Genomic DNA, 16185 nt, shown 5'->3' with positions numbered 1-16185 from the left:
CTCCCCCGCTCTAGACTGTGAGTCTGTCGTGGGCAGGGAATATCACTGTTTATTGTTGGATCGTAGTTTTCCAAGTGCTTAAGTACAGTGCTCTGCACACAGTAAGCGCTCGATAAATACGACTGAATGAAAGTAGAACCTGGTATATCCAGTCAATAAATGGTATTTATTGAGTGCTTACTGTGTGCAGTGCACCGTACTAAGCGCTGGGGAAAGGACAAGGACTTTATTAATCCGCCTTCCCAACCCCACAGCACTTAGGTGCATATCTTCAATTTTATTTCTTTATATTAGTGTCTGTCTCCGCTCTAGACTGCGAACTCGTTGTGGGCAGGGAATGTTTCTGTCTATTGCTGCACTGTACTCTCCCAAGCGCTTAGTACAGTGCCCTGCACAAGGAAGCACTGAGTAAGTATGATTAACTGAGTTACTGACTGACAATACAACAGAGTTGGGAGAAGAGATTTCTGCCCTCGCCAAGTTTATAGTCCCCAGGAGGCAAGAGAATGACTTAGGTAGGGGAGGGAAACTGCCTTGAGCAAGATCCTTCCCTCATGAAATCTCAGTTTGTCTCTACAGCTTCTCATTGGTCAACAGTGAAGCAGCGTGGCTCAGTGGAAAGAGCCCGGGCTTGGGAGTCAGAGGTCATGGGTTCGAATCCCGGCTCTGCCCCTTGTCAGCTGTGTGACTGTGGGCAAGTCACTTCACTTCTCTGGGCCTCAGTTACCTCATCTGTAAAATGGGATGAAGACTGTGAGCCCCATGTGGGACAACCTCATTCCCCTGTATCTCCCCCAGCGCTTAGAACAGTGCTCTTCACATAGTAAGCGCTTAACAAATACCAACATTATTAACAGTGGTTATTTTATTGCTTAGATGATTTATTTTGTAATCAATCAATCGTATTTAGTAAGCGCTTACTGTGTGCAGAGCACTCCACTAAGTGGTTGGGAGAGTACGGTGGAACAATATAGAGAAGCAGCGTGGCTCAGTGGAAAGAGCACGGGCTTTGGAGTCAGGGTTCATGAGTTCGAATCCCAGCTCTGCCACTTGTCGGCTGTGTGACCGTGGGCAAGTCGCTTAACTTCTCTGTGCCTCAGTTCCCTCATCTGTAAAATGGGGATTAAGACTGTGAGCCCCACGTGGGACGACCTGATTCCCCTATGTCTACCCCAGCGCTTAGAACAGTGCTCGGCACATAGTAAGCACTTAACAAATACCAACATCAAATACCAACATCATCAACAATATAACAGACACATTCCCTGCCTGTAACGAACTGACAGTCTGGGGCGGGTGAGACAGGCGTTAAAATAAATAAATAAATTACTGACATGGACATAAGTGCTGTAGGGCCAAGGGAGAAGGGATGACACAGAGTATGTGCTATCCCTGGCATATAATAAATGCTTTACGAATACCACACAAAAAAAGGAAAAGAAGAGATTATTCTGCAGATGCTCATAATAATGATGGTATTTGTTAAGCGCTTACTATGTGCAAAACACTGTTCTAAACGCTGGGGGGATGCATGGTGATCAGGTTGTCCCCCATGGGGCTCACAGTCTTAATCCCCCCTTTACAGGTGAGGTAACTGAGGCTCAGAGAACTTAAGTGGTTTGCCCAAAGTCACACAGCTGATGTGGCAGAGCCAAGATTGGAACCCATGACCTCTGACTCCCAAACCCGTGTCCTTCCCACTGAGCCACGCTGCTTCTCTCCTTCAACGCTGCTCATTGGAATCATTACTTGCTTTAGAAAGCAACATGGCGTAGTGGATAGAGCCCGGACCTGGGAGACAGAAGGTCAAGGGTTCTAATCCTGGGTCCATCACTTGTCTGCTGTGTGACCTTGAGCTAGTCACTTTACTTCTCTGTGCCTGGGACCTCATCTTGTAAAATGGGCTTTGAGCCTGTGAGCCTCACATGGGACAGGGACTGCATCCGACTCTATTTGTACATATCCACCCCAATGCTTAGTACAGTACCTGGCACATAGTAAACACTTAACAAATGCAATAATAGTGTAATAATAATAATAATAATAATAGTATTTTTTAAGCCTCTTTCGAAAAATGCTAGAGGTTGGTCCACTCGAAGCAGTTTTGGCTTTCTAGTAATGTGATTTTCCTTCAGACATTTCTCTGTCAGGCCTGCCCTGAATCCCAGACCACTTCTCGTTAGCAGCGTGGCCTAATGGCTAGAACCCGGGCCTGGAAGGCAGAAGGACCTGACTTCTAGTACGGGTTCTGTCACTTGTCTGCGGTGTAATCTTGGGCAAGTCACTTCACTTCTCTGGGCCTCAGTTACCTCATCTGTTAAATGGGGATTATTATTATTAATAATAATAATAATAATAATGATAATATTTGTTAAGCGCTTACTATGTGCAGAGCACTGTTCTAAGCTCTGGGATACAGGGTAATCATGTTGTCCCACATGAGGCTCACAGTTTAAATCCCCATTTTACAGATGGGGAACTGAGGCACAGAGAAATGAAGTGACTTGCCCACAGTCACGCAGCTGACAAGCAACAGAGCCGGGATTCAAGCCCATGACCTCTGACTCCCAAGCCCGGGCTCTTTCCACTGAGCCACGCTGCTTCTCAAACTACTACTACTAATAATAATAGTGGTATATGTTAGCGCTTACTGTGTGCCAAGCACTGTTCTAAGCACTGGGGGAGATACACGGTCATAAGGCTTTCCCACATAGGGCTCACAGTCTTAATCCCCATTTTACAGAGGAGGTAACTGAGGCCCAGAGAAGCTAAGTGACTTGCCCAAAGTCACACAGCTGACAAGTGACAGAGCCAGGATTAGAACCCATGACCTCTGTCTCCCAAGCCAGGGCCCTTCCCACTGAGCCATGCTGCTTCTCAAATCTTCGTAAGCCCGGGAGCCCCATGTGGGACAGGGACTGTGTCTGGACCTGATTAACTTGCATCTACCCCAGCGATTAGAATAATAATAATAATAATGTTGGTATTTGTTAAGGGCTTACTATGTGCCGAGCGCTGTTCTAAGCGCTGGGGTAGATACAGGGTAATCGGGTTGTCCCACGTGAGGCTCACAGTTAATCCCCATTTTACAGATGAGAACAGTGCCTGGCACACAAAGTACCAGAATTATTATTATTATAGTTATTCTTGTACGCTCACTAAATACGATGACGATGGTAGAGCAGGCCGACTTGTTTTGTCTTCCCAGATGCCGATCAGTATAAGTACGGCAAGAACCGGGTGGAAGCGGACGCCAAGAGGCTCCAGGCCAAGGAAGAGGAGCTGCTGAGGAAGAAGGAAGGCCTGAGGAACCGGCTGGCCCAGCTGCGGAAAGAAAGGAAGGACTTGCGCGCCGCCATCGAAGTCAACGCTGGTACGGCGTGGTTAATAGTAATGTTGGTATTTGTTAAGCGCTTACTACGTGCAGAGCACTGTTCTAAGCACTGGGGTAGATACAGGGTCATCAGGTTGTCTCACGTGAGGCTCACAGGTAATCCCCATTTTACAGATGAGGGCACTGAGACACAGAGAAGTGAAGTGACTTGCCCACAGTCACACAGCTGACAAGGGGCAGAGCCGGGAATCGAACCCATGACCTCTGACTCCCAAGCCCGGGATCTTTCCACTGAGCCACGCTGCTTAACCACGCTGCTTAACCTGGGCCCGGCCTCCGGGGTACTCGGTCAACCGGTCGAGCATATTTGTTGAGCGCTTCCTGTGTGCGGAGCACTGGGCTGAGCGCTTGGGAGAGACCAATAATAGAACGGTATCCTGTCTTGCCACGGTTACTGGGTCAGCCTCCTTGCTGACCTCTCTGCCTCCCATCTCTCCCCATTCGGATCTTCAGTTCACTCTGCTGCCCAGATCATTTTTCTAGAAAAACGTTCAGTTTGTGTTTCCCCACTCCTCAGGAGGCTCCAGTGGTTGCCCAGCCACTTCCTCATCAGACGGAAACTCCACACCGTTGGCTTTAAAACTCTCCACCACCTCGCCCCCTCCTCCCTCGCCTCCCTTCTCTCCTTCTCCATCGCAGGCCGCACGCTCCGCTCCTCTGCCGCCGCTCACCTTCTCACTGGGCCTCCTTCTCTCCTCTCCCGCCGTCGACCCCGGCCCACGTCCTACCTCTGTCCTGGAACGCCGTCCTTCCTCAAATCCACCAAACTAACCCTCTTCCCCCCACGTGGGGCTCACAGTCTTAATCCCCATTTTACAGAGGAGGTAACTGAGGCCCAGAGAAGCTAAGTGACTTAACTCTCTTCCCCCCTTCAAAACCCTACTTAAAGGTCACCTCCTCCAAGAGGCCTTCCCAGACTAAGCCCTCCTTTCCTCTTCTCTCTCTCATTTCTGCATCCCCTTGACTTACTCCCTTTATTCAACCTTTTTTCCACTTGTCTTCCTTGATGACTTGGGTTTTCCTGCCTGGAATAATAAAGATAATCATTATGGCACTTGGTAATGAGAATAATATTAATAAGAAGAAGAATTATAGTATCGATTAAAGCGCTTACTATGTGCGAAGCACTGTTCTAAGCACTGGGGACTGTCTCTATCTGTTGCCAATTTGCACATTCCAAACGCTTAGTACAGTGCTCTGCACATAAGAAGCGCTCAATAAATACTATTGAATGAATGGGGAAGATACAAGGCAATCAAGTTGGATACAGTCCCTGTCCCAAATGGGGCTCATAGTATTAATTCCCATTTTACAGATGAGGGAACTGAGACACAGAGAACCGAAGTGACTCGCCCAAAGTCACACAGCAGGCAAGTGGCGGAGCCGCGATTGGAACCCGCGTCCTCTGACTCCCAAGCCCGGCCTCTTGCCACTAGGCCAAGCTACTTCTCAATAATGGTATTTGCTAAGCTCTTTCTAGGTGTCAGGCCCTGTGCTAAGCACTGGGGTGGATACAAGCAAATCAGATTGGACACAGTCCCTGTCCCACGTGGAGCTCACAGTCTTGAACCCCATTTTACAGATGAGGGAAATGAGGCCCAGAAAAGTGAAGTGACTTGCCCAAAGTCACACAGCAGGCAAGTGGCAGAGCTGGGACTAGCACCCATGACTCCCAGGCCCGGGCTCTATCCACCAGGCCATGCTGCACTGTAGCAGCATGTTAAGCGCTTACTATGTGCTAAGCACTGTTCAGAGCGCTGACATCGATACAAGCTCAGCAGGTTGAACACAGTCCCTGTCCCACATGGGGCTCCCACTCTTCATCCCCATTTTTTACAGAAGAAATAACAGAGGCACAGAGAAATGAAGTGACTTGCCCAAGGTCACACAGCAGACATGTGGTGGAGCCAGGATTAGAACCCGGGTCCTTCTGACTCCCAAGCCCGGGCTCTACCTACTTCTCTGGGCCTCAATTCCCTCATCTGTAAAATGGGGATTAACTCTGAGCCCCACGTGGGACAACCTGATCACCCTGTATCTACCCCAGCGCTTAGAACAGTGCTCTGCACGTAGTAAGCGCTTAACAAATACCAACATCATTACTCAGCGTGGCTCAGTGGAAAGAGCCCGGGCTTTGGAGTCCGAGATCATGGGTTCGAATCCCAGCTCTGCCACTTGTCAGCTGTGTGACTTTGGGCAAGTCACTTCACTTCTCTGTGCCCAGTTCCCTCATCTGTAAAATGGGGATTAAGACTGTGAGCCCCACGTGGGACGACCCGATTCCCCTGTGTCTACCCCAGCGCTTAGAACAGTGCTCGGCACATAGTAAGCGCTTAACAAATACCAACATTATTACTCTGCGCTCTTTCTCCAATATAACAGTAAACAGTGTAGAAAGATAGAGCTGGTAGACACATTCCCTGCCCACATCAAACTCACAGTCTAGAAGGGGAGACAGACATTAATATAATTACATCAGTTATGGATATGGACATAAGTGCCGTGGAGCTGGGCGGGTGAATAAAGGAAGACAGCGCTTAGAACAGTGCTCGGGACATAGTAAGCACTTAACAAATACCATCATTATTATTATTTACTTCTATATTCCCCAGAGCTTAGAAAAGTGCTTGGCACATAGTAAGTGCTTCACAGGTATTATTATCATCATTATTATTTAGTCATATCTCCCCCAGAGTTTAGAGCAGTGCTTGTCACATAGTAAGCGCTTAACAGTGTGGCTCAGTGGAAAAAGCCCAAGCTTGGGAGTCAGGGATCATGAGTTCGAATTCCGGCTCTGCCACTTGTCAGCTGTGTGACTGTGGGCAAGTCACTTCACTTCTCTGTACCTCAGTTCCCTTATCTGTAAAATGGGGATGAAGACTGTGAGCCTCACGTGGGACAACCTGATGACCCTGTATCTACCCCAGCACTTAGAACAGTGCTCTGCACTAGTAAGTGCTTAACAAGTACCAACATTATAATTATTATTATTAACAAGTACTATTATGATTATTATGATGATTTACTTGTTTCTCCCCCAGAGCTTAGAATAGTGCTTGGCCCATAGTAAGCGCTTAACAAGTACTATTATCATTATTATCATTATTTAGTTATATCTCCCCCAGAGCTCAGAACAGTGTTTGTCCCATAGTAAGGGCTTAACAAATACTACTATTATTATAATTATCATTGTTATTTTAAGAAGCAGTTTGGTTCAGTGGAAAGATTCCGGGCTTGGGAGTCAGAGGTCATGGGTTCGAATCCCCGCTCTGCCAGTTGTCAGCCGTGTGCCTGTGGGCAAGTCACTTCATATCTCTGTGCCTCAGTGACCTCGTCTGTAAAATGGGGATTAACTGTGAGCCTCTCGTGGGACGACCTGATGACCCTGTATCTTCCCCAGCGCTTAGAACGGTGCTCTGCACCTAGTAAGCGCTTAACAAACGCCAACATTATTATTATTATTCTTATTTGTACCTCCCCCAGAGCTTAGAACAGTGCATGGCACGTAGTAAGCGCTTCACAGGTATCCTAACGATCGTGATTATTATTCCAGGCAGGAAGACCCAAGTCATCCTGGAGGACAAGTTGAAAAAGCTGGAGGAGGAATGTAAGCACAAGGAGACGGAGCGGGTGAACTTGGAGCTGGAGCTGACGGAGGTGAAAGAGAGCCTGAAGAAAGCTCTGGCAGGAGGGGTCACCCTGGGCTTGGCCATCGAGCCGAAGTCCGGAACTTCAAGCCCTCAGGTAAGGCGATGACCAAGGAGGATTGCTTTCTTCTTTTTTCTTGGTTTATTTAATAATGTTGGTATTTATTAAGCGCTTACTATGTGCAGAGCACTGTTCTAAGCGCTGGGGTAGATACAGGGTGATCAGGTTGTCCCACGTGAGGCTCACAGTCTTCATCCCCATTTTACAGATGAGGGAACTGAGGCACAGAGAAGTGAAGTGACTTGCCCACAGTCACACAGCTGACAAGCGGCGGAGCAGGGATTCGAACCCATGAACTCTGATTCCCAAGCCTGGCTCTTTCTACTGAGCCATGATGCTTCCCCAAAGGAAAATTGTTAAGAAGTGACCTTCCCTGACCGGGAGTCGAACCCGGGCCGCGGCGGTGAAAGCGCCGAATCCTGACCACCAGGGACCTTATTTGGGAAGTGCTTACTAGGTGCCGGGCGCTATCATCGTAATTCATTCATTATTATGGTATTTGTTAAGCGCTTACTGTGGGCAAGCACTGTTCTAAGCACTGGGGGAGAGATAAGGTCATCAGCTTGTCCCACGTGGGGCTCACGGTCTCACGTGGGACAACCCGATTACCCTGTAATAATAATGTTGGTATTTGTTAAGCGCTTACTATGTGCAGAGCACTGTTCTAAGCGCTGGGGGAGATACAGGGTCATCAGGTTGTCCCATGTGAGGCTCAAAGTTAATCCCCATTTTACAGATGAGGTCACTGAGGCACAGAGAAGTGAAGTGACTCGCCCACAGTCACACAGCTGACAAGTGGCAGAGCCGGAAGTCGAACCCATGACCTCTGACTCCGAAGCCCAGGGTCTGTCCACTAAGTCACGCTGCACGCTTAGAACAGTGCTCTGCACATTAGTAAGCGTTTAGCAAATACCAACATTATTATTATTATCCCCATTTTACAGAGGAGGGAACTGAGGTACAGAGAAGTTAAGTGCCTTAGTAATAATTGCGATGGTATTTTTTAAAGCGTATGTTATGTGCCAAGCACTGTTCTAAGCACTGGGGTAGATACAAGGTAATCAGGTTGTCCCACGTGGGACTCACAGTCTTAATCTCCATTTTGACGGATGAGGTAACAGAGGTTACAGAGAAGTCGAGTGCTTTGCCCAAGGTCACGTATCCAACAAGTGGCAAAGCTGGATTAGAACCCACATTCTCGATTCCCAAGCCGGGCTCTTTCTACTAAGCCACACTGCTTTTGGACTCTCCCAAGTGCTCAGTACAGTGTTCTGTACATGGTGCACCCTCAATACAATTGAATGACTGAGTTATTTATGTCTATTAATGTCTAATCTCCCCCTCTAGACTGTTAACTTGTTTTGGCAGGGAATAAGTCTGTTCTATTGTTCTTTTGGACCTTCGCAAGTGCTTATTATAGTGCTCCACACAGAGCGAGCGCTCAATAATAATCATAATAACGTTGCTATTTGTTAAACGCTTACTATGTGCAGAGCACTGCTCTAATCGCTGGGGAAGATACAGGGTCATCAGGTTGTCCCACGTGAGGCTCGCAGTTAATCCCCGTTTTACAGATGAGGGAACTGAGGCACAGAGAGGTGAAGTGACCTGCCCACGGTCACACAGCTGACAAGTGGCGGAGCCGGGATTTGAACCCGTGACCTCTGACTCTCAAGCCCGGGCTCTTTTCCATTGAGCCACGCTGCTTCTCAATAAACACGACTGTATGAATGAATAATAATAATATCGACAATAGGGATGGCATCTGTTAAGTCCTTACTATGTGCCAGGCACTTTTCTAAGCGGTAGGGTAGATATGAAGTAATCAGGTTGGACGGTTGGACACAGTCCCTGTCCCACATGGGGCTCAGAGTCTTAATCCCCATTTTACAGATGAGATAACTCAGGCCCAGAGAAGTGAAATGACTTGCGGAAGGTCACACAGCAGAAAGGTGGCAGAGCTGGGATTAGAGCCCACGTCCTCTGACTCCCAAGTCCTTGCTCTTACCACTGGGCCGTACTGCTTCCCGAACATTTGAAAGAATGAATAATAATAATAATGTTGGTGTTCCCCGTCAACGGCAGGGACCGTCTCTATCTGTTGCCGACTTGTTCATTCCAAGCGCTTAGTACAGTGCTCTGCACATAGTAAGCGCTCAATAAATACTATTGAGTAAATACTATTGAATGTTAAGTGCTTACTATGTGCAGAGCTGTGTTCTAAGCGCTGGGGTAGATACAGGGTGATCAGGTTGTCCCACGTGAGGCTCACAGTTAATCCCCATTTTCCAGATGAGGTAACTGAGGCCCAGAGAAGTGAAGTGACCCGCCCACAGTCACCCAGCTGACAAGTGGCAGAGCTGGGATTCGAACTCATGACCTCTGACTCCCAAGCCCGGGCTCTTTCCACTGAGCCACGTCTGGTGCGATTTGAAATCACAAAAATATCCTTTCTCCCAGCTCTGATCTCATGCTGCTTTTCTGGAAATTCCCTGGACTCTCTGACCTGCTTAGACCCGGGTCAGAGGGGGATCCAGGTCTGGGTCTGATCAGATTTTCCCTTCCATCTCCCCCAAAAGTTACCACTCTGCTAGCCATACAATGCCCCGGACTCTCCCAAGCGCATACTACAGTGCTCTGCACGTAGTAAGTGCTCAATAAATACCATCGATTGATTAACTGATGTAATAAGTGCTTAATGAATACCTAATAATAATGACTGGCTCAGTGGAAAGAGGCCGGGCTTGGGAGTCAGAGGTCATGGGCTCGAATCCTTGCTGTGCCACATGTCAGCTGTGTGACTGTGGGCAAGTCACTTCACTTCTCTGGGCCTCAGTGACCTCATCTGTAAAATGGGGATTAACTGTGAGCCCCACGTGGGACAACCTGATGACCCTGTGTCTCCCCCAGTGCTTAGAACAGTGCTCTGCACATAGTAAGCGCTTAACAAAAACCAACGTTATTATACGGGTTGTGAGCCTCACGTGGGACAACCCGATTACCTTGTATCTATCCCAGCACATAGAACAGTGCTTGGCACATAGTAAGAGCTTAATCAACACCAAGGTTATTATTAGCAGTAGTAGAAATATTATTAACAATAGAATAGACACATTCCCTGCCCACGACGAGCTTACAGTCTAGAGGGGGAGACGGACTTTAATCATTCATTCAGTGGTATTTATCGGGCGCTTACTGCCTGCAGATCATTGTACTGAGCGCCTGGGAGAGTAGAATAGAACAGTAGACCGACACATTCCCTGCCCACAAGGAGCTGACAGTCAGAGGGGAGCTAATCATCTAACGTACCGGTCTGTCAGTCTCCGGTTTTCAGGCACCGAACGGTGGAAAACTCTCCCATCTCGAGTTGCGACACCAGTGACACGGAAGGCTCGTCGGCCGCGACCCGGCCCGCGGCTGCCCAGGGACAGCGCGCCACGCCCGCCAACTCCCCGTGCCGCGGCCACGTGCTTCGGAAAGCCAAGGTGAGACCCTCCGACACCCCCCGACACCCCCGTTTCCTCGCCTCAGGGCCCCGGCCCCGTCTCATCGAGAAGATCTTATAGAGATCTTATAGAGAGGCAGCTTGGCCTAGTGGATTGAGCATTGGCCTGGGAGTCAGAAGGTTCTGGGTTCTAATTCATTTTGTTAATGAAATGTACATCGCTTTGATTCTATTTATTTGCTATTTTTTCATGAGATGTTCATCCCCTCGATTCTATTTATTGCCATTGTTCTTGTCTGTCCGCCTCCCCCGATTAGACCGTAAGCCCGTCAGAGGGCAGGGACTGTATCTGTTACCGATTTGTCCATTCCAAGCGCTTAGTACAGTGCTCTGCACATAGTAAGCGCTCAATAGATACTATTGAATGAATGAATGAATGCTCTGTGACCTTGAGCATGTCACTTCACTTCTCTGGGCCTCAAGTTACCTCATCTGGGAAATGGGGATTGAGACTGTGAGCCCCACGTGGGACAAGGTCTGTGTCCAACGCAATTTGCTTTTATCCACGCCAGTATTTAGTACAGTGCCTGGCACATAGTAAGTGCTTAACAAATATCATTGTTATTATTTTTATTAGTGTTACTATCATCAAGCCCCTTTGAGTGCAGATGACCCCTTTCTAAACACTCTGGCTTTTTACTAATAATAACCGTACTGGTTAACTGCTTTCTATGGCAAAGCAGCATGGCCTAGTGGATAGAGCCCGGGCCTGAGAGTCGGAAGATCATGGATTCTAATCCCGGCTCTGCCATTTGTCTGCTGTGTGACCTTGCACGAGTCACTTTACTTCTGTGGGCCTCAGTGCCCTCATCTGTAAAATGGGAATTAAGATTGTAATCCCCACGTGGGACAGGGACTGTGTCCAACCTGATTACCTTGAATCTACCCCGGTGCTTGTGATTCCGCAATTACAATTAGTAGAATTAGTGCTCTACACTCATTAAGTCTTCCCCCTTCTTCCTTCTCCCCACCTCCTTTCCGGCTTCAACAGCTTCTTTCCTTTTGCTTTTGCTCACTGACCTTAGGCTCATTCCAGTCTGTGTGGGAAAAAGTGCTTCCAGCTCTCAGGATGCACTTATAAAACCTAAGCAATTTTTTAATGTTATTTAATGATCATAATAACAGTGGTATTTATTAAGTGCTTTCTATGTGCCAGGCACTGTACTAAGTACTGGTGGGGTTAAAAGCAAATTGGGCTGAGGACAGACCTTGTCCCACGTGGGGTTCACGGTCCCAATCCCCATTGTGGTATTTGAGACAGAGAAGTCAAGTGACTTGCCCAAGGTCACACAGCAGACACGTGGCCAAGTCGGGATTAGAACCCATGATCTTCTGACTCCCAGGCCCAGGCTCTATCCACTATGCCGTGACTATACTATGTGTTGAGGTAAGTAGAAGCTAATCAGGTTGGACACAGTCCCTGTCCCACAGAGGGCTCACAGTCTTAATCCCCATTTTACAAGCAGCCAGTCGTATTTATTGAGCGCTTACTATGGCAAAAGCGCTGTTCTAAGCGCTTGGGAGAGTGCAGTGCAACAATAAACTGACACATTCCCTGCCCCCAAAGAGCTTACAGTCTAGAGGGGAAGACAGACATGAATAGAAAGAAAGAAATGACAAATTGGGACATGGTGCTGTGGGACTGGGAGGCGGGGTGAATAAAAGGAGTACGACGTAGAACGTAGTAGAAGACGATGGAACTGAGGCACAGAAAAGTGAAATTACTTTCCCAAGGTCACACAGCAGACAAGCAGCAGAGCCGGCATTAGTAACCGGGTTCTCTGACTCCCAGCCCTGGGCTCTATCCTCTAGGCCACGTTGCTTTTCTGAACGGCGAATTGTCTTTCGTACATTCATTGATTCAGTCGTATTTATTGAGTGTTTACTGTGTGCAGAGCACTGTACTGAGCTCTTGGAATATGCACTTTGGCAACAGATAGAGACAATCCCTGCCCGGCAACGGGCTCACCGTCTAAAAGGGGGAGACAGATAGCAAAACAAGTAGTCAATACCATCAAAATAGATAAATGGAATCGTAGATATAGTCTTAGTTGTGCATTTTGATGACACAACTTTCTGTCAGGGCCGGGGTGTGGGGAGCAGGATCCCACCGACACCGGCTCCCGGAAAAGCCGGAGACGAAGCCGTGGAGCGATGCCGTCTCAGGCCGCGTGTGACGCGGCGAGGGCCGACAGAGGGACCCCGGGGTGGGAGGAAGGATGGGCAACATCATGTTATATTGTTGTCTGTCTCACCCCCCAGCCCAGTAGTAATAATAATGCCATTTGTTAAGTGTTTACTATGTACTGTTCTAAGTGCTAGGGTAGGTAAGAATAATAATGATAATAATAATAATGATGGTGATGACGGTGGTATTTGTTAAGCATTTACTATGTGCCAGGCACTGTACTAAGCGCTAGGATGGATCCAAGCAAATGGAGTTGGACCCAGTCCCTGTCCCATGTGGGTCTCACAGTCTCAATCCCCATTTTACAGATGAGGGAACTGAGGGCCAGAGAAGTGAAGTGATGTGCCCAAGGTCACATAGCAGACGAGTGGCTGATCCGAGAGTAGAACCCATGACCTTCTGACTCCCAGTCCCGAGCTCTACCCACCACGCCATGCTGCTTCTCCTATGAGCTAATCAGGTCGGACACAGTCCCTATCCCACCTGGGACTCACGATCTGAATCCCCGTTTTGTTTAGTGCCATTGTTCTCGTCTGTCCGTCTCCCCCGATTAGACTGTAAGCCCGTCAAACGGCAGGGACTGTCTCTATCTGTTGCCGACTTGTTCATCCCAAGCGCTTAGTACAGTGCTCTGCACATAGTAAGCGCTCAATAAATACTATTGAATGAAATACTATTGAAAGATTAGGGAACTGAGCCGTGGAGAAGTTAATAGTAATAATAATAATAATAATGATGATGGCATTTGTTAAGCGCTTACTATGTGCAAAGCACTCTTCTAAGCGCTGGGGGGATACTAGGTGATCAGGTGGTCCCACATAGGGCTCCCAGTCTTAATCCCCCTTTTACAGATGAGGGAACTGAGGCACCGAGAAGTGGAGTGATTTGCCCAAAGTCACACAGCTGACAAGTGGCGGAGCCGGGATTAGAACCCATGACCTCTCACTCCCAAGATCTTAGTGGAAAGAGTCACGCCTCTCGACTTAATAATAATGCTAATGATTATGGTACTTGTTAAGTGCTTACTATGTTCCACGAACTGTTCTAAGGACTGGGCTAGTTACAGGTTAATCAGGTTGAACACAGTCCCTGTCCCACATGGGGCTTCACACTCTCCCCATTTTCCAGATGAGGGAATTGAGGCACAGAGAAGATCAGTGAGTTGCCCAGGGTCATACAGCAGACAAGGGGCAGAATCTGGATTAGAATCCTGGTCCGTCTGACCAGGTCCGTGCTCTATCCACTAAGCCACGCTGCTTCCTTGTCCCAGGTCAAACAGCAGACAAGTGGCGGAGCCAGGATTAGAACCCATGTCCTCTGGGTCCCAGGCTCGGGCTCTTTCCAAGAGGCCATGCTGCTTCCCGTAGACTGTCAGCTCGTTGTGGGCAGGGAATGTGTCTATTTATTGTTCTCTTGTCCTTTCCCAAGTGCTTAATCCAGTGCTCTGCACCCAGTAAACCCTCAGTAGAGAAGCAGCCTGAGTAGAGAAGCAGCATGGCTCAGTGGAAAGAGCACGGGCTTGGAAGTCAGATGTCATGGGTTCGAATTCCGGTGATGCCACTTGTCAGCTGTGTTACTGTGAAGTCACTTCACAGTGCCTCAGTTACCTCATCTGTAAAAACGGGGATTAAGACTGTGAGCCTCACGTGAGACGACCTGATTACCCTGTATCTACCCCATGCTTAGAACAGTGCTCTGCACATAGTAAGCGCTTAACAAATACCAACATTATTATTATTATTATTATTAGATAGGACTGACTGGCTGACCCTCAAACCATCTCTCTAGACTGTGAGCTCATCGTGGGCAGGGAATGTGTCTGTTCATTGTTGTGTTGTCCTCTTCCAACCGCTTAGTTCAGTGCCCTGCCCACAGTAATCACTCAACAAATTCACTCATTCATTCAGTGGTATTTATTGAGCACTTACTGTGTGCAGAACACCGTACTAAGCGCTTGGGAAAGTACAACAATGGTCAGTGATGGTCCCTGCCCACAAAGAACTCACAGTCCAGAGTCAGGGAGATAGACATCAATACAATGTTGTTCTTGTCTGTCCGGCTCCCCCGATTAGACCGTAAGCCCGTCAGAGGGCAGGGACTGTCTCTATCTGTTGTCGAACTGTACATTCCAAGCGCTTAGTACAGTGCTCTGCACGTAGTAAATGCTCAATAAATACTATTGAATGAACGAATGAAGTGACAGATATGGACATCCATTCGATTGACTGACTTTCACGCCGTACGCCCTCCCTCCTCAAATCTGACAGGCAGTGACTCGCCCCACTTTTAGAGCTTTACTGAAGGCCCATCTCCTCCAAGAAGCCTTCCCCGACTAAGCCCCACTTCTTCTCCCACTCCCTTCTGCGGCACCCTGACTTCCTCCCTTTGCTCTTCCCCCCTCCCAGCTCCGCACCACTTAGGTCCGTATCTGTCGTGTATTTATTTGTATTGATGTCTGTCTCCCCGACTGTGGACTGTTCAGGGCAGGGACCGTGTCTATTTATTGTTGCATCGTCCTCTTCCGATCGATTAATACAGTGCTCTGCACGCAGTAAACGCTCGATAAATGCGATCGAATGAATCTTTCTGCCCTGTCTGCCCTTCCAGGAATGGGAGCTGAAGAACGGGAGCTAACGCCGACGCGGCCCCTGGTCCTCCCCTTCACCACGGCCCGCCGACCCCAACGATCAGGATGCCAGCCGACCCTCCGGAGACCCGACCGGAGAGAGGGTCCCCGCGACGCCAGGCCTGAGGCGAAGACCCCCCACCCCGTCCAGATCCCCAGAACTTGGCTCTCCTTTCCTCGCTCTCTTTCTACTGTATAATGATGACCCTTTTTTATTCCGTTGACGCTTTCCTTTCCCCATCTATTTGTGTCAAAAGAGAGAGAGGTAGTTGAAGAGAAGCATCAAACCGTTAGGGAAACGTTCCCAAACCGGACCAGCGTAACGTTAAAGTGGGCCTCTCTGATCCCGGGCGAACCCGTTCCCGAGACCCAAGCGGAACCACCCTGTTTGGACGGGAGAGCGCGTCTTCCTTCGATCGTATTTATTGAGCGCTTACTGTGTGCAGAGCACTGTACTAAGCGCTTGGGTCTTGATCTTCAGAGCTCAGCTCTCCGGGAGAAATCCACCAGGGCGAGGTCTCATCCCCAAGCTTGCCCGTTAACACCTCCTTCTTCCCAAGAGAGCCCGAGCTAAGTGGATTCCTCCTCCCCTTGAGTCTCCGTTCCCCACGCCATTAGAGAAAACAGAGGAGAAAATAGTGCTGTGAAGCAACTGTTTATATTTTCTTTTTTTTTTTGTTTTTGGACAGACGCTTTTGTCATTGGGACACGAAAAAGCTGCCACGTTTTTTAGCTGCATTTTTTAAGTACAGAATGTGTCGTTT

At 48.5% G+C, this 16185-nt stretch overlaps 1 protein-coding gene across 1 annotated transcript in view; it reads left to right on the top strand.

Annotated features, from left to right (window-relative positions):
• AFAP1 (actin filament associated protein 1) overlaps positions 1 to 15636 on the top strand; it is a 165169-nt gene extending 149533 nt beyond the window's left edge. The window contains exons 16-19 of the mRNA XM_029064139.2: positions 3209 to 3373; positions 6948 to 7138; positions 10423 to 10587; positions 15403 to 15636. Of these exons, the coding sequence (XP_028919972.1) occupies positions 3209 to 3373; positions 6948 to 7138; positions 10423 to 10587; positions 15403 to 15429 (548 nt within the window). The 3' untranslated portion in view covers positions 15430 to 15636. The remainder of the gene's footprint in view (positions 1 to 3208; positions 3374 to 6947; positions 7139 to 10422; positions 10588 to 15402) is intronic.
• Positions 15637 to 16185: the final 549 nt, after the last annotated feature.

The sequence above is a fragment of the Ornithorhynchus anatinus genome, chromosome 4 (assembly GCF_004115215.2).
Source record: "Ornithorhynchus anatinus isolate Pmale09 chromosome 4, mOrnAna1.pri.v4, whole genome shotgun sequence".
Taxonomy (NCBI): domain Eukaryota; kingdom Metazoa; phylum Chordata; class Mammalia; order Monotremata; family Ornithorhynchidae; genus Ornithorhynchus; species Ornithorhynchus anatinus.
Note: the sequence above shows the minus strand (reverse complement) of the source record. Positions and strands in the feature narration are given on the sequence as shown.